We start from the raw sequence: 20355 nt of genomic DNA, 5'->3' as shown, positions 1-20355 counted from the left end.
GGGCCCAATAGCTCGCAGACGAAGAGCTGCGAGCCGAACAATGGTTTGCAGAGGGAGAGCTACGAGCTGGCGGACTGGCTCTTAGAGGAAGACCTGCGAGCCGACTGACTGGCTCGTAGAGGGAGAGCTGCAGCGCGTGGGCTCACAGAAGGAGAGCTGCGGGCCGGCTCAAACAGGAAGAGCTGTGGGCCAACAGCTATAGGGAAAGTTGCAGGCCGTCAGCTTGCAAATCGTAGGTGCGGGACGGTGATGTGGGGAGAGGAAGCGTGAATGGGGTATCACGTAGACCGAGACCTGCAGTATATTTCCAGTGTTTGCTTGCAGAGCTACAACTGCGGGCCTTACGACTCACAGGCGAAGAGCTGCGAGCTGACTGGTGATTTGCAGAGGGAGAGTTGCGAGCCGGCGGGCTGGCTCTTAGAGGAAGAGCTGCGAGCCCACCGATGGTTCGTAGACAGAGAGCTGCGGGCCGGCAGGCTGGCTCGTAGAGAAAGAGCTGCAAGCCGACTGACTGACTTGTACAGGGAGAACTGAGGCCCGTCGGCTCATAGAAGAGAGCTGCGGGCCGGCTAGCAGAGGCACCGCTGCGGGCGAACTGGTATAGGGATAGCTGTGGGACGGTGATGTGGAGAAAGGGATCGTGAAGGGGGTATCAGAGCTGCAGTATATTTCCAGTGTTGGCTTGCAGAGGTAGAACAGCCCGTTGGCTCGAAGAAGAAGAGCTGAGGCCGGCTCGCACAGGAATAGCTGCGGGCCGACTGCTATAAGGAAAGATGCGGGCCATCTGCTTGCAAAGGAATACGTGCTGGACACTAATGTGGAGAGAGGGAACGTGAAGGGGCTATCTCGTAGAGTGACAGCTGCGGTATATTTCCAGTGTTGTCTTGCAGACTGCCTCGCAGAGAAAGAGCTGCGAGCCCACCAGTGGTTTGCAGAGGGAGACCTACGGGCCAGCGGGCTGGCTCGTAGAGGAAGACCTGCGAGCCGACTAGCTGGCTCGTAGAGGAACAGCTGTGGCCCGTCGACTGCAATAGGGAAAGGTGCGGGCCGTCGGCTTGCAAAGGCATGGGTGCGGGACGGTGATGTGGGGAGACGGACCGTGAAGGGGATATCTCGTAGAGAGAGAAATGCGGTATATTTCCAGTGTGGCTTGCAGAACTACAACAACGAGCTAACAAGAAGAGTAAGAGCTGCAAGACGAACGATCGTTTGCAGAGAGAGAGGTGCGGGCCAGCGGGCTGGCTTGTAGAGGAAGAGCTGTAAGCCGACTAGCTGCCTCGTAGAGGAACAGCTGCGGCCCGTGGGCTCGTAGAAGGAGAGCTGCAGGCCGGCCCGCACAGGAGCAGCGGCAGGCCAACTGCTATAGGGAAAGGTGGGGGCCGTCGGCTTGCAACTCATAGGTGCGGGACAATGATGTGAAGAGAGGGAGCATGAAGGGGGTATCTCGTACAGAGACAACTGCGGTATATTTCCATTGTTGGTTTGCAGAGATACAACTACGAGCTGCGAGCTCATCAGTGGTTTGCAGAGGGAGAGCTACGAGCCAGCGGGCTGGTTCGTAGAGGAAGACCTGCGAGCCAACTGGCTGGCTCGTAGAGAGAGAGGGGGGGGCCGTCTCAGAGGAACAGTTGCGGGCCAGCAAAATGGCTCGTCGAGGAAGACCTGCCAGCCGAGAGGTTATTCCTAAAACCATGTAATCTTTCAAACATATCCGTTTTCTACCATTGAAACTGATAACCACCTTCTCTATACACTACAGATCCCACGAACATGCCAAATAAAGTATGTGCTATTTTTATACTAGATAAAGCTCTATTACTTATTTTTTAGGGTGCACAAAATAAAAAATATTGGATGAGGAGAGTAAACGGAGGTGTAATTCCTAAACTTTAATTATACCATTCCTTTAATATATGTATATTCAAGGGTTTCAGTGGGATAAAAAAATGACGGTTGTGTAAAAGCGGTAGCAGTGTTCAGCACCGGTAAGATCCGGCCCACTTAAAGGCCTGCGTATATTCAGCACAGAACACAACCTAACAATTTTCCTCACTTACAATAACAGTTACTTTACTAGTGTGAAAAAATCATACAGAAAATTTGCTAAAACATTTTTTTTTCTTTTTTATCTCTCACACATTGATAAAATATCTCTTGTAAAGAAACGCCCCTCTCCACCTTTATTTCGTAAGAACGAGCAATAAATAATCCCTTTAGCAGCATCTAGTCACTAACCATAACACGGTGCAGTATACCCAATTGTAAAGCACAAACACTATTTAGATTAAATCTTAAAACATCATCAAATGATTCTACCCATGCATACATACAGAAAGCAACATGTACGTTTACTTTGTCCATTTACTCTCCATGTAATCTGTGCACATTTTCAACAGGTTCGCAGTATAACACCTGTCTTCACTTATATTCAAATGTACCTCACAGTGTAAAATAAAACATCACAACCAATGCATATGTAATATTTCCAACATAACGTAGTGCAGTTTTATACCAATGAAACTGATTGCACCATTCTCTATATAGTACAAACCCTACCAATATGACAAACTTAGAAGTGCTATTTTTATAATACAAAGAGCTGTATTAGATTATTTTTATAAACAGTACCACTGGGGGCACAAAATGATGGTGAGAGCTCGACAGAGTAAATAAAGGTGTAATTCCCAAACTTTTTAGGTATCGTCCCTTTACTATACATATATTAACAGCTTTAAGTGGAATGAAAACTTGGCAACTGTCTTAAACAGGTGGCAGAGCTCAGTACCAACAAGACCCAGACCACTTAAAGGCCTGCGTATATTCAACAGACAAACACACTCTGACAATTACCTTCACTAAAATTCACATTTATTTTAGCACTGTGAACAAAATCGTACAGAAAATATACAAAGAACATTTTCGTTTATTTTTTATCTCTCACATATTTATAAAAAAATTTCTTCTGAAAAAACGCTCCCCAACAACTTCCATTTGATAACAACACCAAAATCCAAAGCCTCCCAGTAACTCACCAGTCTTGACTGATATTGAAATCTACCTCTCACTATAAAAATGAGACCACAAATTGTCCACATAACATTTCTGGTTTTTGTTCCATATCTGTTAAGTTAATAACACATGAATTTTCTACTCTTACCCTTTCCCCACTATTTCCACACTAAGCATAATTTAACTTACGTTCGTAGTTGGTATGCAGATTCTAAATTTCACAAACGCATGCACTTCTTTCTTTGTCACACAGTGCATGTAATGCACCGCTTTCATCAAGAATGGAACCAGTAATGGCACTATTTCCCTGTTGCTCCATACATAAATACATGTAAATAACTAATCAGAATAGTTCCTCGATTTTTTTCAAATTGCAAAACTTCTCTCTATTGGTTATTTTTGAACTTTCATTATAAACAGTTTTCTAAAAATGTAAGAACACATACAGGTGAGAAGTTCAACGTATTCTATCAACACACTTTCTAGAACAATCTACGATACGTGCACGTTAAAAGTTCATCATTTTTTAAAACCTATTATTTATTTTTTTTGCAACATTTTCTCTAACATTTAACGCACCTGCAGGTTAAAAGTTCACCATTGTTTTAAGTTCGATCAGTGCCTTCCAAATGCAAGTAGCAGGTGTGGTTGAACTGAGCAAATTTTATCCTATCATATGTACTCCACGTTTAAACTAATTTTTATTAACCAATGACAAAGATGCTTTTCGACAAACTAATATGCCCCCTATTTTAAGTAAACAATGCTTTTCATCTCCCAATCAGTTATCGTTTTGTATGAGAAAAAAAAGTAGTTCCCCTTCTTTAAACACATCTCTTATTCTACGAACAGACTGAATGAGCTACAGACATCTATCCATATTTTCCAGCTATACCTTCAAAATGCTAGTGTGGATCGTAGGACATAGCTATGTTTTCTGGTGCAAGAGGTATGCAGAACAGAGACATATTGACTTAGACCTAGGTTTACAAAATGTGGACATTAAATGGTTTGGACAGAGAGGATTGAAGTGGCACCAATTGCTCCCTTTGGTTAAAACCTGTTTGCATCTCCAACACCCTGACCTCATGATTGTGCACTGTGGTGGTAACGACCTAGGCACATTGACTGGGGTAGGTTTGGAAATGCTAATGAAGGACATATTTAGACAATTTGTTGCGTTTGCCTTAAACTGTCTTTGTATATTCCAATATATGCCAAAGACAGAAGTGGAAATGGTCAAACCAATTTTGTCCTCAGATTGAAAAATCTAGGAAAAATGTCAACAAAGCTCTGTCTGGATACCTCAGACACCATAGAATGGGGTCGATCTACAACAACAATATATGTTTTGATATGGCTGATATCTACAGAAGTGATGGAGTACACTTCACAGATCAGGGAAATCGAGTTTTTCTGAATAACCTGAAGCTGTGCATCTGCACTTGTGTCACTCCAACTAATAAACACAAAGCCTCTTATCTGAAAGAAACACGTTAGTTAGATTCCTCACCTTAGAATATCCCCAGGCGTCAGACTGGATCCGGAAGATTTTTCGTCCGCAATACCCCTTGCGCGTCGCTAGGCGTCGTCAGCGGCTCCGCGTCTGTCGTCGGCGTCGTGCGCCGGAATGACGTCGTCGGAGTACTTAGACGCCGCCCTCGCGCGCTGACGTCAGTTCTTCTTTTTTCCACGCCAGTAAGCGCAGATCCGGGAGAGCTACCCCTTTAGTCACTTTTTGACTAACTTTTTCGATCCCTTTTTGATCTTGTCTCGACTCCGGTGCCGGTAGGATGCCTGGTTTTAAAGCCTGTGCTGACTGTAACCGCCTGATGTCGGTTACGGACCGTCCCCGCCGGTGCCTTTACTGCTTGGGCCTCGACCACGACGCGGAGTCGTGTTCGGACTGCAAGGCCCTGACCTCGAAGGCTAGACGGGAGCGGTCCCGTAAGCTTCTCGAGATTCGCCACTCAGCTCCGCGAGCCTCTCGATCCCGGTCCAGGAGGAGGTCCAAGGATCGGTCGCGGAGCCGCAGCCGACGTCACCATCGGTCGTCGGGATCCAAGTCTTCGGGTAAGTCGAAGCATTCCAAGAAGTCCAAGAGGCGACACCGCTCTTCGGACTCCCCTCGCCGGTCGCGCGACTCGGCCGAGGGTCAGGGTGGTTCCACCCCCGCGGCTCCGGCGGAGCCGCAGGCGCCGCACAAGTCCCCATACCCACCGGTCCCTGGGATTGACGCGACGCCGGCGGAGGTCAGTGCCTTCCTCTCGGCCATGAGGAGCCTGGCTCCGCCGTCGACGCCCGCTGGCGCGCCTTCGGGCCCCGCGGACCCGACTGGGCTGCCTTGCCTGCCGGCGGCTCCGGCCCCAGCGCTGTCGACTGCTCCGACGCCGCAAGCGCCCGAGGGACCCGTTCCCGAGTCCCCGCCAACGCCGGTCGACCTCGTCACGACTCCTCCGCCGGCGTCGACACCGGTACCACCCCCGATGCCGACTCCGCTCGACGTCGAGCCCCAGTTCAGCCCCGCTCCGGGCCCGGCGCCGATACGGCGTCGATGGACGCCGCGTTCGGCGCCGCTGGAGACACATTATGTCTTTCGCCCGGCTCCGCTCCTTCCTCCTGTATACCAGGAATCGGATGATGGGGACAACTGGGAGGGATCCGAGGATCCTATGGCCGTTCAGGCTCAAATGTCACAGGACTGGGCAGATGAACTGGGGGAGGCCAGTGGCCTGGATACCTCTCCGGACACTGGATTCGTCTCTCCTCCGACTGTGGCTTCGGAGGAGGGCGCTGCTTTCTCTGTGGTGCTGCGCAAGGCGGCCGCAGCCCTTGGGCTCGAGCTGCCTGCCGTGGCTGTGAGGACTAACATCCTTACTGAGGTGCTTCAGTCTGCAGCAAGCTCCACTGAGCCTCTGCTGCAATTCAATGAGGCCCTCATTGACGTTCTAGAGGGCACCTGGTCCAAGCCCTCCACAGTCCCTCCTGTGGACAGGAACGTCGCCAGGCGCCACCGCCCTGCTCCGGGCGACCCCAGTTTTCTGTCCCAACACCCTACCCCCGAGAGCCTGGTTATCCAGGCCTCTACCTCCCAATCCTCCTACCCGACCGCCCCGCCGGACCGGGATTCCAAGAGACTGGAACAGTTTGGCAAGAAGCTGTTCTCCTCCCTTAGTTTGGGCCTGCAGTCTTTGAACACCGCCTGTCTCTTGGACCGTTATTCCCACTCTCTGTGTGATGCGGTGGAGGACGTGCTGCCCCTGTGTCCGGAGGAGGTCCGGACACGACTTACCCAGGCTCTGGCCGATGGGAGGGATGCAGCGCGACATGCTATCCGATGTGGGCTTGACACTACGGACTCGCTGGGAAGGGCAATTTCTACCACAGTGGCGCTTAGACGTCACGCCTGGCTGCGGTCCACGTCATTTTCGGGCGATGTCCAGAGCACTCTCATGGACATGCCCTTTGATGGCACTCGCCTTTTTGGCGAGAAAGCGGACAGTGCGCTGAATCGCTTTAAGGACTCCCGGGCTACGGCCAAGTCCTTGGGCCTCTCTGCCCCGCGGTCGCAAACTTCCGCTTTTTGCCCCTTTCGTGGCCAAGGAAGGGGTGCCTCCTCACGTACGCCTAGCCACCAGCCGCAGAACCAACCTGCGCGCGGTCGCGGACGTGGTTTCCGCCGAGGCGGTTCTGGAGGACGACGAGGTCAGCCCACATCCACCCCGGCAGCAACCGCCTCAAAGCCTTCCTAGTCCGAGCTTTCAGGCCCATTCCACGCCAGTGGGCGGCAGGGTTCGCCATCACCTGCTCCACTGGCGGTCCATCACATCGGACAGGTGGGTGCTGCAAATCGTCCGAAGGGGCTACTCCCTCCCCTTCGAGACGACCCCTCCAGCCATGCCACCGCAGCACCACCGTATCTCGGGGGATCATTTGAATCTTCTCCACGAGGAAGTTTCGGCCCTCTTGGCCAAGGGGGCCGTCGAGCGCGTTCCGAGCCCAGAAGTAGGTCGTGGTTGTTATTCCCACTACTTTCTGGTTCCCAAGAAGGGCAAAGGGGGCCTGCGCCCTATCTTGGACCTCCGGAACGTCAATGCCTTCCTCCGGAAGGAAAGGTTCAAGATGTTAACTTTGGCTCAGGTTCTAGCTGCCCTAGACCCTGGAGACTGGATGGTAGCGTTGGACTTGCAGGATGCATATTTCCACATCCCCGTCCTGCCGGCCCACCGGCGTTACCTGCGGTTCACGGTGGGCCAAGAGCACTTTCAGTTTACCGTGCTCCCCTTCGGCCTCACCAGTGCCCCTCGGGTGTTCACGAAGGTGATGGCGGTGGTCGCAGCTCATCTGCGCAGATCAGGGGTTCCAGTCTTCCCCTATCTCGACGACTGGTTGTTGAAGGCGGGCTCGCCCCAGACAGTCGTCTCCCACCTCCAGACTACGGCGGATCTCCTGCATTTGCTGGGATTTTCCATCAACGTGCCGAAGTCACACTTGAGTCCCTCTCAGAAGCTCCTCTTCATCGGAGCGGTTCTCGATTCGGCGCAGTTCCGGGTCTATTAGCCGGAACAGCGGGTCCGGGATATACAGGCCCTGATTCCCATCTTTCGGCCTCTATCCTGGGTTTCGGTCAGGCTAGTGTTGCGGCTTCTGGGGCTGATGGCCTCCTGCATCCTACTAGTGCATCACGCCAGGCGGCGCATGCGGGCTCTGCAGTGGGACCTGAAGTTTCAGTGGGCCCAGCATCACGGCAACCTGTCCGACCATGTCTTAATCTCGGAGGGCACTGCACAGCAGTTGCAGTGGTGGCTCACGGACCGCGATTGGGTCAAGGGCAAGAGCCTCTCCCTTCCCCAACCGGAGCATGTCGTAGTGACGGATGCGTCCCTCCTGGGATGGGGTGGCCATATGGGAGAGGCGGAGATCAGAGGTCTCTGGTCTCCGGCGGAGTCTCGTCTCCACATCAACCTGTTGGAGTTGAGAGCGATCCGACTTGCACTGAAAGCCTTCCTTCCCTCTGTCATGGGAAGTGTCGTGCAGGTGTTCACGGACAACACCACCGCCATGTGGTATTGCAACAAACAAGGCGGGGTGGGGTCGTGGACCCTTTGTCAGGAGGCTCTGCGCCTCTGGACGTGGCTGGAACACCAGGGCGTCACCCTAGTGGTTCAACATCTGGCGGGCTCTCTGAACGCCAGAGCAGACGAACTCAGCCGCCGGTGCATGATGGATCACGAATGGCGTCTGAACTCCGAAGTGGCGCAAGGTCTCTTTCAGCAGTGGGGAGAGCCTTGGTTAGATCTATTCGCCACCGAAGAGAACGCGCAATGTCAGCAGTTCTGCGCGTTGGAATTTCCAAGGCGGCACTCGCTCGGCGATGCTTTTCGTCACGAGTGGAGTTGCGGTCTGTTGTACGCCTTTCCGCCTATACCACTTCTGCCCAGAGTGCTGAAGAAGATCAGGCACGACCGGGCCCAAGTCATCTTGGTGGCTCCGGATTGGGCACGAAGGTACTGGTATCCCGAGCTACTCAGTATGTTGACCGATCCTCCGATACGTCTGCCCCTTCGGGAGGATCTTCTGTCGCAGCAGCAGGGGACGGTCCTCCACCCGAACCTGTCCAGCCTCCACCTCCATGCGTGGAGATTGAGCGGCGGCAGTTGATGCCATTTGACTTGCCTCCTGAAGTCTGTGATATCATTCTGGCAGCCAGGCGTCCCTCCACAAAGACGGTATACGCCTGCCGGTGGAACAAATTTGTGGCATGGTGCACAGCAAAGGCTGTGGATCCCCTTTCCGCCCCTCTTTCTGAGGTTCTACTGTTTCTTCTTTCTCTGGCCCGGCAGGGCTCTGCCCTGGGCACCCTGAAAGGTTATCTTGCTGCCATCTCTGCCTTCTTGCGGCTTCCTGATCAGCCTTCTCTTTTCAAGTCCCCTGTAGTCACACGCTTCCTAAAAGGCATTACTCACACGTTCCCTCCTGTCCCTTTTGTAATGCCTCAGTGGGACTTGAATCTTGTTCTCACATTTCTAATGTGTGCTCCCTTTGAGCCTCTTCATAATTGTCCTCTTCGTCTGCTGACGCTTAAGACTGCTTTTCTGGTAGCCATCACCTCGGCTAGACGGGTGAGTGAGCTCCAGGCTTTATCTTCAAAGCCTCCTTTTCTCTCTGTTCATCCGGACAAGGTTGTCCTTCGGCCTCGTCCCTCCTTTCTTCCGAAAGTGGTGACTCCATTTCATCTTGGGCAGTCTGTCACCTTGCCCACCTTCTTTCCGCCTCCGCATCCTTCCAAAGAGGAAGAGAGGCTCCACCGTCTGGACCCAAAACGTGCGCTCTCCTTTTATTTGGATCGCACAAAGCAGTTCCGGGTGGACGACCAACTTTTCGTTGGATACGTGGGTGCTAAGAAGGGGAAAGCGGTGCACAAACGGACCATCTCTCGGTGGGTCGTTTTGTGCATCAAAATTTGTTACTCCTTGGCAAAAAAGGACCCTCCTGTTGGGCTGCGCGCCCATTCCACTCGGGCCACAGCGGCTACTACTGCTTTGGGACGGGGTGTCCCTTTGCAGGACATCTGTCAGGCGGGGACGTGGGCTTCGCTACACACGTTTGCCAGGCATTATTGCCTTGACAGCCAAGTCCAGAGGGATGGCTTCTTTGGCCGTTCTGTCCTCCAGGACTTTCTGGTGTGATCTTGGTTCGCAGACCCACCACCGGGGATGGTATTGCTTGGGTATCTATTCTAAGGTGAGGAATCTAACGTGTTTCTTTCAGATGAACAAGTTACTTACCTTCGGTAACGATGTATCTGTAAGAAACATTAGTTAGTTAGATTCCTCACCGACCCACCCATCCTCCCCGTTCTGCGAACTGACATCTAGGGTTAAGGTTATCCTTTTCAGGCCCCTAGATTTTATTTTTGGCACCAGTGTCGGTCTTTGCATGGCTCTGCGTTCCTGGCGCGGAAAGTTATGTACAAGAACTGACGTCAGCGCGCGAGGGCGGCGTCTAAGTACTCCGACGTCATTCCGGCGCACGACGCCGACGACTGACGCGGAGCAGCAGACGACGCCTAGCGACGCGCAAGGGGTATTGCTGACGAAAAATCTTCCGGATCCAGTCTGATGCCTGGGGATATTCTAAGGTGAGGAATCTAACTAACTAATGTTTCTTACAGATACATCGTTACCGAAGGTAAGTAACTTGTTCTTCTAGGGCGGACTGTCTTTCTTGCGCCATGGCTGGGGGATCTGGCCCAGTGAAATTAGCAGATGAGCGTCTCCCGCCGACTCTCTGCCAGTGCTCTCACGGAGGCCTGCGCCCCTGACTGGCCGTAGCCTCCTGACTCTTCTCTTCCAGGCCGAGCAGCTAGCAAGCATCCTGCAGGGATCGGATTTGCTGGAGCCTGCCGTCCCACTCAAAAATTAGTCTGAAAGGGTGCCCCCAAGAGTACGCCACTTCCTTGTCTTCGGTGCGTAGTCACCTCCCTGAACTCTCTTCTCATCTGTAGCGTGATGGCGGCCAGATCCTGATATAAGGTTACAGAATGCCCCTTGTAGTGAACCGGTTGCTTGGCTCTGGCCACCTATAGGATACGCACCTTGAGGGGTAAGTCCGGGAGGAAAGCTAAGAAGTCTGGTGGGGGCGCCGGTGCCTTTCTCCTCAGCCCCATCCTGTGCGCAAGGTCTTTGCGGATCTCTAAGTCCGGCAAAGCCCTAAAATGTCTCGAAACATCTCTTGCAGGTAGTTATGTCTGCCTCCTCTTCATCCGAAGGGACACCCTTCACACAGATGTTTTTCAGCTGGGAGCGGTTTTCGAGGTCCTCATCGTGCGCCTGTACGTCGATCTGCTGGTCCCGCAATCGTATCACCTCCTGCTGGAGCTGTGCCACCTCTTCCTCTCTAGCCTGTTCTTGGTCTTCCATGCTTGCCACTCTTTCACCGATCGCGTCCACATCACGCCGAATTTCTTTCACCTCGCCAGCCACCTCGGTTTTAAGGGTCTGAAAGTCCTCCCGCAGGCTGTTGAACAGTGTCTCGAGGAAGCCACGTGTGACCGGGGCCTCTGGCGCCTCCGTCGCTGGTGGGCGATGTAACGCGTGGCCCCCCTCCTGTGCCCAGTTGTGGCGTTTTGGTCAACATGTCCCTCAGGGACCTGTCCTTTCTCCCCCTCTGCGAGGACATGCCAGCAGTGTCCGATGCTCGCTCCGATGTGGGCCCTCTCCACCACTCTCCCCCTGCCGCCAGGCCATGATCCGCCGTCCCCCACCGTCGCCTGCTATCTCAGGGCGTAGCTCTATAGGCGCCACAGCAGGCCTGTGTTCAAACACTGGATTGGGCAATGCGAGCGATCCTCGCTGTTTGCACAGCCTCCAGGCCGGTTCTCTATGCTTCTCACACAAGCCGGTATGTCTAGCCACACCTTTGTGTCCCCGCTTGCCCCTGGAGCCCCTCAGTTGGCCGTTCCGTGCTCTAGCCGAGCCACCTCACTAGTCGCTCCTGGGCCCCTGCGCGTCAGATGAAGACCCTGGCCGATGCGCTACGAGGGGGGGGGCCACCTGCCAGTCCGTTCGTCTGCTGCTGGGGGCGTGGTGCTGGCGTGCCTTGTTAAGATGCCGTAGGTCCAGTCCTCACGAGGTCCGACCCTGCTACTGTGCGCGCACTGCCATCAGGCGAGCCTGTCTGGCACCGCACACTTGCAAACTCCTCGGGCCCTCGCCCCCGTTGCTGGTCCTCGCCAGAGTAAATGGAAGCTGCGGTGCCTCTCCCTCCCAGCTCTCACCTCTGCAGGACTTCTCTTGACAGGGCCCAGGCCCTGAACCTCTGTTTCCGTTGCCCCCTCACGTGCAGGTCACCGTCAGAACCCTCGGGCTCGTCAGCCCTCGCTCTTTGCCTTGGACCACGTCGAGACCGAGGCAGCGTCTCCACGGCAAGGCAGGCCATTAGTCCCTGGCTCCGGGCCCACTTCGCTGTGTAGCAGTCGCTGAACCTGTGCCGTGCACGCTCCGCCGTGTCGTTTCTGGTGCTCAATCTGCCTGCCCCCGCTCTTCCGGTGACCAGCTGTGTAACTCCGTGGCCCCGCCAGTCGATTTAACTGGCCGAGGCTCCTCATGCTAAGGCGTTCGCTCTGCGCGCACTCCAGACTCTTGCTGGCGCAGGTCGCTGCCAGCTGCGGCCCGATCTGCTTCCCGACAGTCACTCCCTCGCTGAAATCAGACTGGGACCCTCTGCATCATGTCGGCCCCCACTCCTCTGCTCACTTCCTCGACGACACCGGCATCTGGGGGAGTCGCGACCTCGTTGGACTCAGCCCGGCCGAGCGATCAGCAAGCCGCGTGATCAGCGAGTCCGGTGGGTGCCGGCCGCCATTTCCTTCTTCATCGACCCGCCATGCTGGGACCCCGGTTCTTTCGCTCCCAGCCGTTTATGGGTGCAGTGTCGTTTCGGTTAGCCCCCGCCAGAGGTGAGTGTAGGACTGAGGGTGGGTAATTGCTGTATTTGGGCCGGATTGAGCAGCGGGAGTGGGGAGACTCAGGGGAACACGTCCTACTCGCTCGCCATCTTGGCCACGCCCCCTATTCTTTTCTTTTGAAGATGAATGTTCCTTTGGTCACCAAACGATGGCATAGGTAACATTCTTCAATTGCAATTAGTGAATCTGTGAATTAATCAAAACACCTCTTTCCTTTAAAAAATGTAGTTTCCACAATGGCTCACAAACAAAAAAACTATTTTAACATTTTGAAGTGGTTGTAAATCTCTGGAAGTTCCCAAGTTTTTATTGAAACTACCTCTGTACGCCCTGCCCAGTAGTGTGTTTAAATGGCTTTATCAGCTGTTTCAGGTATATTCAGTTTGCTAAGCTCCAATTGCCAGCATTAGGTGAGGTGCTAAACACTTAAATGTTAAATGCCTGAGTTAAAGCCTCGGGACTCAAACATCTCTTCATCCTGTTGTCTGTTATGATGTATTCATAGTGTTTCCTTTTTATTAGATATTACTTTCCTCCCCATGGTAACAATTCATTTGCAGAATTGTGCACAGTTTTCTCAGTTTAGGTGATGAATTCATTTTTGCATCTTCTCCAGGCGTCCAGTAGTGCAACCACATGAAAAGAGAAGCAGCCATATGTCATGGTTTAGGACAGTGATAATAACATTCCCTTTTTAAAAATATATTTTGCTTAACACTTTATATTGGAAAAACCTTAACATTGTTTAATATTTGTTTTGCTTTATTTTTTAGAAAAATTGTTGACCACGTAGAGTGGATGACGTCGCCTGAACAAGTAGCAGATTATGTGAAGCACTTCAGGTATGTTTGATGCTCAAGGGAGCTATTATGTTGGACGCACTTGTTGCAGAGACTGCTCAGGAACAGAACTATGCATTGGGGCCATAGTGCATCAGTATGTAGGGCCCTGAGTCACCATACCACATCAGTATCTGAGCCCGAGTCAGACTAGTTATAGTGCATCACTTGCCCTCCTAACCTTTCCAAAGAGACTAGTGATTTGGCACCCCCGAACACAGCACTCCTGATCCTCTCCTAGATCACGGTAACAGGACACACCCTTCCGCGCTCTCACTCTTATTTGTCCACAATAAGCTAGAATAGAGACCTAGGGCCCGATTCACAGAACAAACTTAAGACAAAATCCTAAACTTAGTACCATTTTGGTATTCACAGAATGCACTTACTACTTCTGGTATTCACAGAATGAACGTACTACTTTTGCGATTCACAGAATAAACTTACTACTTTTGCTATTCACAGAATGGATTTACGACTACTAACTTTACGTCCGCACTCGGGCCGGAAATTCCGGCCCGGAGGCGGGGCTTCCGGCCCAGAGGCGGGGCTTCCGGCCCAGAGGCGGGGCTTCCGGGCCGGAGGTGGGGCTTCCGGGCTGGAGGCGGAGCTTACGGCCCAGAGGTGGGGATTCCGGCCAGTGGCGGACATTTAGCCATGGCCAAAATCTCCACCTCTGGGCCGGAAGCTCCGCCTCCGGCCCGGAAGCCCCGCCTCCGGCCCAGAAGCTCCGCCTCCGGGCCGGAATTTCCGGCCCGAGTGCGGACGTAAAGTTAGTAGTCGTAAATCCATTCTGTGAATAGCAAAAGTAGTAAGTTTATTCTGTGAATCGCAAAAGTAGTAAGTTCATTCTGTGAATACCAGAAGTAGTAAGTGCATTCTGTGAATACCAAAATGGTACTAAGTTTAGGATTTTGTATTAAGTTTGTTCTGTGAATCGGGCCCACAAAGTTTACAATGTTTATTTAAACTATTGTGCTCTAAGATGCAATAATTGTGCCACATTTATTAAACAGATACATGTCAGTAATGTCATCAACATGATTAATAAACCATATACAGTAAAGAGCCCTCTCATGTAATCTGACAGATCTGCCTAAACCCTCCCACACTACTAAAGCTAAGTGGTTATAGATTATAGATCTCTGGGTTTAGTGGCAGACCCCGTACGTTCGCATACATAGGTGGATGTTCTACATCTCGGCTGACGCAGTGCTCTCGTCTCAGGACCGGGAGGGTGGGCGTTGTTTTTTCATAACCCCTGTCCCTCAAACCTGGATATTTGATTGCATGTGTGGTTGTAGTGTATCCTATGTGGAAAGAGTTGGCACATGAGGTGGTCATGCCGCAGTGTACAGGTTGCTGCTGCTAATTATGCTTCTGTTTATAGGATAAGTGAGAGCTATAGTGCAGTATTTACTGTGCACATATCATCTGAGGCATCACATAGTGCTCTATTACCCTGTCCTTTATATCTAAGTTTGTTTTCTGATGACAGATTTTGTCGGAGGTCCTTGTATTGAATTGACTTTGTGTTTATAGCTGTTCTATCTTCTGAATGTTTGAGTGTCTAAAGTAGTTGATGGGTGTTTAACACTGAAATTATGTATGTCCCGCAGGTCTGAATGTTACTTATTTATGTATTTATTTTTTGCTTTCCCTTCGATTACCTGATTTTGGATCATTCATTTATTTATGGGGAGTGAGATCTAAAACTTGCTGGCTTGGACAGAGAAGGAATGTCCTTAAGTATGTTTTCATTGAAGAGATGTGCTTTTCTTGGAGTAAGTTGGAAAGGTGCTGCGTCTAGGCCGTGGGTTGAAATTCCTTTTGGAGAAACGTGGGGTAATGCTTTTGAGTGTTTAGTTTGTTAACCACAGTGCCTTAAAGGCAAGCCCTCAAGAGGCTGAACAAAAGGACTCCAGTATTGTGATCCTAGGTTTTAGGATATTTGAGTAACCTGCTGCTGAGAGATCACCCATTGTAATTTCTTTAGGGTAAATTTTGGTTCTCCAAGGTAGTAGTCGTGCATAATACAAGTTGCAGAGCACAAGTGCAACTATGGCTTCAACTCTTGAAGAGATGCTTCTGTGTTCATAGGGGATTTCACAACATTATCAGTTTGGGATTCAAGAAGTAAGGTTTTGTATCTGGGATGATTATGGCAAATGCCTGGTCTAGCCCTGCAGGCTTTGGAGGAATTTCTTGTGTTGGTGATCCATTTTTGAGGATTTCTGTTCTATCTGGCTTGGGTTGAGGGGATTAGTCGTCAATCAGTTTTTGGCAATGATATAGCAAAGTGCCAGCGTTTTGGGTTTGATATCATTGAGGTCCTGGAATTTAAGAATGATCTGATTATCATTTGTGCAACTGAAACAAGTGTCACTAATTAAATCAATCCAGGCAGAGGGCTGACATAGATAATGAAAAACTGTGGGGAGATGGTGCAACAAGGAAGAACCTTGTATCCAGCCAGTATTCTTTGGAGCTGTATGACGGGAAGGAGATGTAATGGTTCCATTTCTCCGGAAAGGGGGCAGTGTAGCCCAAGATTTTATCATGAATGTCCACATTCTGGGGTCTGCTTAGTAGTATTAGCTGACGGACAGAATCAGCAAAGGGGATACATTTGCAAGAATCAATGTTCTGAGGTCATCCTTTCAGATTACCTGGATAGATTCAGTCCTGATGCTGAGGAGGAAGCTGTGTTGTTGTGGTTGGCCAGGTGGAAGTTCAGGTCTCTGAATAGGATGTAGTCTGTGGAGGTGAGTGAGGGTGTCAGGTGCGATGAGGTCAGCGATGTTGTCGGTAAAAGGAGCATGAGGGCCAGGTGGCCTGTGGATGAAGGTTCCGCGGAGAGTCGTTATGGGGTTGATCTGGATCTGGAAGTGGAGATTCTCCATGAAGGTAGTGGTGTCGTCTGGGCCGGTGGTCGTCCTGCGGAAGGTTCTTTTGTGGACAATGGCGATGCCTCCTCCTGGGCAGGGGGGTGCGGTCTTTTTGCAGTATCTTACATCCATCGGGAATGGCGGTGGCGATGTCGGGCGCAGAGTTGGCGTTGGTCCAGGTTTATGTGAGGAAGCGGTCTGGCACGTGGATGTTGAGGAGGTCCCAGATTTCTATGGTGTGCTTGTGTAGGGAGCACATATTGCGGAGGATGCAGATGAGTAGTTTCTGAGATGTGATGTGTTCTGGGGGCTGCTGCTGCAGGTGTCCGGCTTTGGGTGAAGGTGCAGCAGCAGTGTGGGCAGTAAAACGGGTATTGGGTGTTGCTCGGCGTCGAAAATTGGCAGTTGCTGCTGCGTCTGGGGTTGAGAGAGTGGAAGGTGCTGGAATCGTAGCGGAGGACAAGGGTCCCTTGCGCTGGTCGTGGTCTGGTTGGGGACGGGCGCAGGCGGGCTTGCCCTTGGCACACCTTCTACACGGCCGCCATTGAGTAGGTTTCGAGGGAAGGGTTGTCCGCTGGGAGGCGGGAAGGACACTTTGGAGGGGGAAGGTGCCACGGGGGCAGCTGAAACAGGATGTGCAAGAGGAGAGGGCAAAAAGACTAGAGAAAGAGGAAAAGAGGAAAAAGAGAGAAAAAAGAGAAAACAGGGCACAGAAATGCCAAGCTAGGTGGATCAGCAGAAGAGCAGAGTGCTCTCCCACTGGACAACCAGGGATGAGGCGCAGGCAGGAACCTGCAGGTTGAGGAGGACCTCAAACACTTAACTAAAAGTGGAGAGCTCAAAGGGCAACACTTAATGGTGGAGCTGAGCGGGGAGAGCAGTCCCACTGACCAGGTCCGTGGTCGACTTTTCACTTTGCTCTGCACCAAAACACGGAGCCTGCAATGGCAGTGTGTGTGTGTGTGTTAAGGTACAGGACCTCTAAAGGTGGCACAGTATGTGCTGCAGTCCTAGGAGGCCTTCCCTGGTCACAGTGCCCTTGGTACCCATGGTACCTTTTACAGAGAGATGCCAATTGCGGGTACAAAGCTACAGTTTGGGGAAAGAACACAGGCCCTGGGAACCTGATTGGCAGGGACCCAGGGCACATAAAGTCAAAGTGCATCAGAAATCTGGCAAAAAGTGGGGGGGGGGGGGGGTTCTGCAACAGAAACCCAGCTTCCTACATCATGTCTTGGCAACACTCAGTGTAGTTAGGGGTATGTAAACCAGTGTGGTACTTCAATACCACAACTGGATGTGGTTCACTGGCTACTTGAGAAATGTTCAGGCGTTCTTGATTGACATGCCTTTCAACAGCTCCTGTCTATTTGGCGACAAGACTGATTTGGCCCCTAGAGTGTTTTAAGAAGAGCCAGGCCATAACACTCTCTTTAGGCCTTTAACCTCACATCAGGCAGTCTCCGCAACATATTTGTCCTTTTTGAGGATATGCATGGGACTTAGCGTATCTGCATCATCAGACACAACTACCCAACAGGCTTACCAGCCCTTTCAAGATCAGGTCCATGGGTCCAATAAGAAAATGACCTTGTCACCAGGGGCAGCACTCATCACATACATCCGTCCCTTGGCTACAACCTCAAAGGCTCTCTAATGCATCTTTATACTACCACCCAGTAAAGGGCAGGATCAACCTCTCCCTGCTGGGGTGTCAACACATTACATTCAGCAAATCGGTCCTGCCAGTTGTCCTGTGTGGCTACGCCCTGCCACCTGCATCAAACCACTTGTTGGAGGACCATATGTCCATTTTATGCCAGGAAGTGCAGCCTCTTTTGGCCAAAGGAGCCAAGGAAAGGATGCCAGCTTCAGAGCTATGGACTGGGTGCTTTCCTGCTACTTCCTTGGTGGTGCACCACCCAGTGAGATCTTTCAATGCCAGGACAGACTAACTCAGCAGGCAGCGTCTACCAGATCACTAATGTCTATTACATCCGGAGGTGTCACAGGGCACCTTCCAGAGTGGGGAGAGCCGTGGCTCTATATCACCGTTGAGAAACTGCAGTGTCCAGACTTTTGTACGATGACAATCTCAAGACGTTCCTCCCTAGGACATGTATTTCAACTAAGGTGGGACACAGGAATCCTGGATGCCTTCCCATCGCTGCCTCTCCTGCCCCTAGTTCTGAAGAAGACCAGAAACAATTGGGCCCAAGTCATTCTAGTGGCTCCAGGTTCCGCCAGGTGAGTGTGGTACCTGGAACTTCTGGGCCTAAGCATCCGTCCTGTGATCAGTCTGCCACTTTGGGAGGTCCTTCAGTCGCAGCAGCAGGGCAGGATTTTGCCCCCAGGCCTGCGCATCCTACATCCCCATGCATGGAAATTGAGCAGCGACAGTTGATCCCCTCTGCTCTTTCTCTCCTATTTGTTTGTGCGAGAGAACAGGAAACTTTCGCTTTTAGTAAGCGGTTTCTTTGACCTGCTTGCGTCCTATGCAACATTCCTGTCCAACACGCATGCTTCACCTCTATCAACTCAAACACTGATGCCCCTATGAGAATTGGTCATGGTCAGGAATTATCTCCGGTGAATTGTGCAATCATCTGTAGCAGTCAGTGGTATTAGATTTCAGTGATATTGGATTTTATTCTCCACTGACAAGAGCTGTGCACCTGCTTTGACAGGCATTATGATGAGACTGGAATATTACTAGATGGTATTCAGATCAGAAACCTCAAGCTTTAAAGTCATGTTTTTACAACTCTAACTGGGGAAGTTTCATCTTCCTCATATATGTGCCAGGCATTGTGATTGCCATTGTTCCCAGGATGGTGTCACTTCTCCAACTGTGTTTTTTTGTTGCCCCTCCTCCAAGAGGAATTGTTGATCTCAAATTGATTCCTACTTGACCATGTATTTCCGATTTCAAAAGCCAACCGCAGACCTAGGACATACTTTTTGCAATATGGGCATTCACTTAAAATATGGCTATTTTATTTAGTGGCTTCATTGCATTTTATTTCTGCACACTCGGTTGGAGAGACTGGAAAGTAGTTTGTCTACCATGTTGAAAAGAAGACACTAGTTCTTTCCCACTGAGGTTTTCCCCAAAATTATATTGCCCTAACAGCGAATAGTATTATAGATGGACGCTTTCTGAACTCTCCAAAACTGTGCAACTGCAGACCGAAATGTAGCTTGTTATGGGCCAGCTAGCTTGAATATGCACTCAATTAAGTGATGGTTTCCACGCATCCTTAGGATTGGGAAACCAAGGAGTTGCTTTACCTTGGGTATCTAGAGCTAGCCCTGGTCTCTGTGATACTCCAGTTTTCAAAGTTTTTGCAGTTGCCAGTAATAGCAGTTACCACCCCATTCAAATATTGAGTTCTGCAGGAAGAATGTAGTTTACTTTCTGTTTACCTTTGTAAAGCTCTCTGATGTTCAATGGGATTGGTTTGCTTTACACAAAACTGGAAAATAAACCAATAAGATAGTCTTTCCGAATTTCAGCCATCTGAGACACTCATCTGCTAATGTTCTTTTCTCATCCTTATACTTCTAATTTGGAGGCGAAATTGCATTGGCTGGTTCCTAAGATGGCTAATAATGTCTATGGCTCCCATGTTACAGGATTTTGAAAAACTGTCACAAGAGCTGGCCAAAGCTAATAGTTTCCTTAAGTCTAACACACAACAATGCAAGCTGCCCAGCTTTTCATAAGACTTTGAACCCTCTCACATTCTTCTAAGACTGGCTAGATTTCTTTTCAGAGATGATATTGCCTTGTGGTTACAATTCTTTTAATATATTCAGTCTGATGTAACCCCTATTTGGTTGGAGGGAAGATGTTGCCTGTAAATGCACTTTAGTACACGATGTAGCAGAGTTGACTTTCTTTCACTAGAAGAATTGATATGCATGTTACAGCCGTTCATAACATGGGCCGGAAATAATTGGATAGGACATTTGATTAGTCCCACACTTTCCATCAGCATTGTGCCTGAAAGATCAGTGAAGTAAAACTGACTAAGATAAATATGAGACCGCTCTCCCCATCAGGCCGACTATCAAATTATTAGGTACTTAGCTGTACACACCGCTGTGTAATTGTACACACTTGCATTAAATATATGGCCCTTTCACA

General features: G+C 50.7%; 1 protein-coding gene across 11 annotated transcripts in view; it reads left to right on the top strand.

Annotated features, from left to right (window-relative positions):
* The window catches only part of SNX13 (sorting nexin 13), a 558687-nt gene that overhangs the window by 523395 nt on the left and 14937 nt on the right, over positions 1–20355 (top strand). For all 11 annotated transcript variants that reach the window (XM_085630906.1, XM_085630899.1, XM_085630907.1 and 8 more), the window contains one exon: positions 13252–13320. In XM_085630906.1, the coding sequence (XP_085487032.1) occupies positions 13252–13320 (69 nt within the window). The remainder of the gene's footprint in view (positions 1–13251; positions 13321–20355) is intronic.

Source organism: Triturus cristatus, chromosome 10 (assembly GCF_964204655.1).
Source record: "Triturus cristatus chromosome 10, aTriCri1.1, whole genome shotgun sequence".
NCBI classification, from domain to species: domain Eukaryota; kingdom Metazoa; phylum Chordata; class Amphibia; order Caudata; family Salamandridae; genus Triturus; species Triturus cristatus.
Note: the sequence above shows the minus strand (reverse complement) of the source record. Positions and strands in the feature narration are given on the sequence as shown.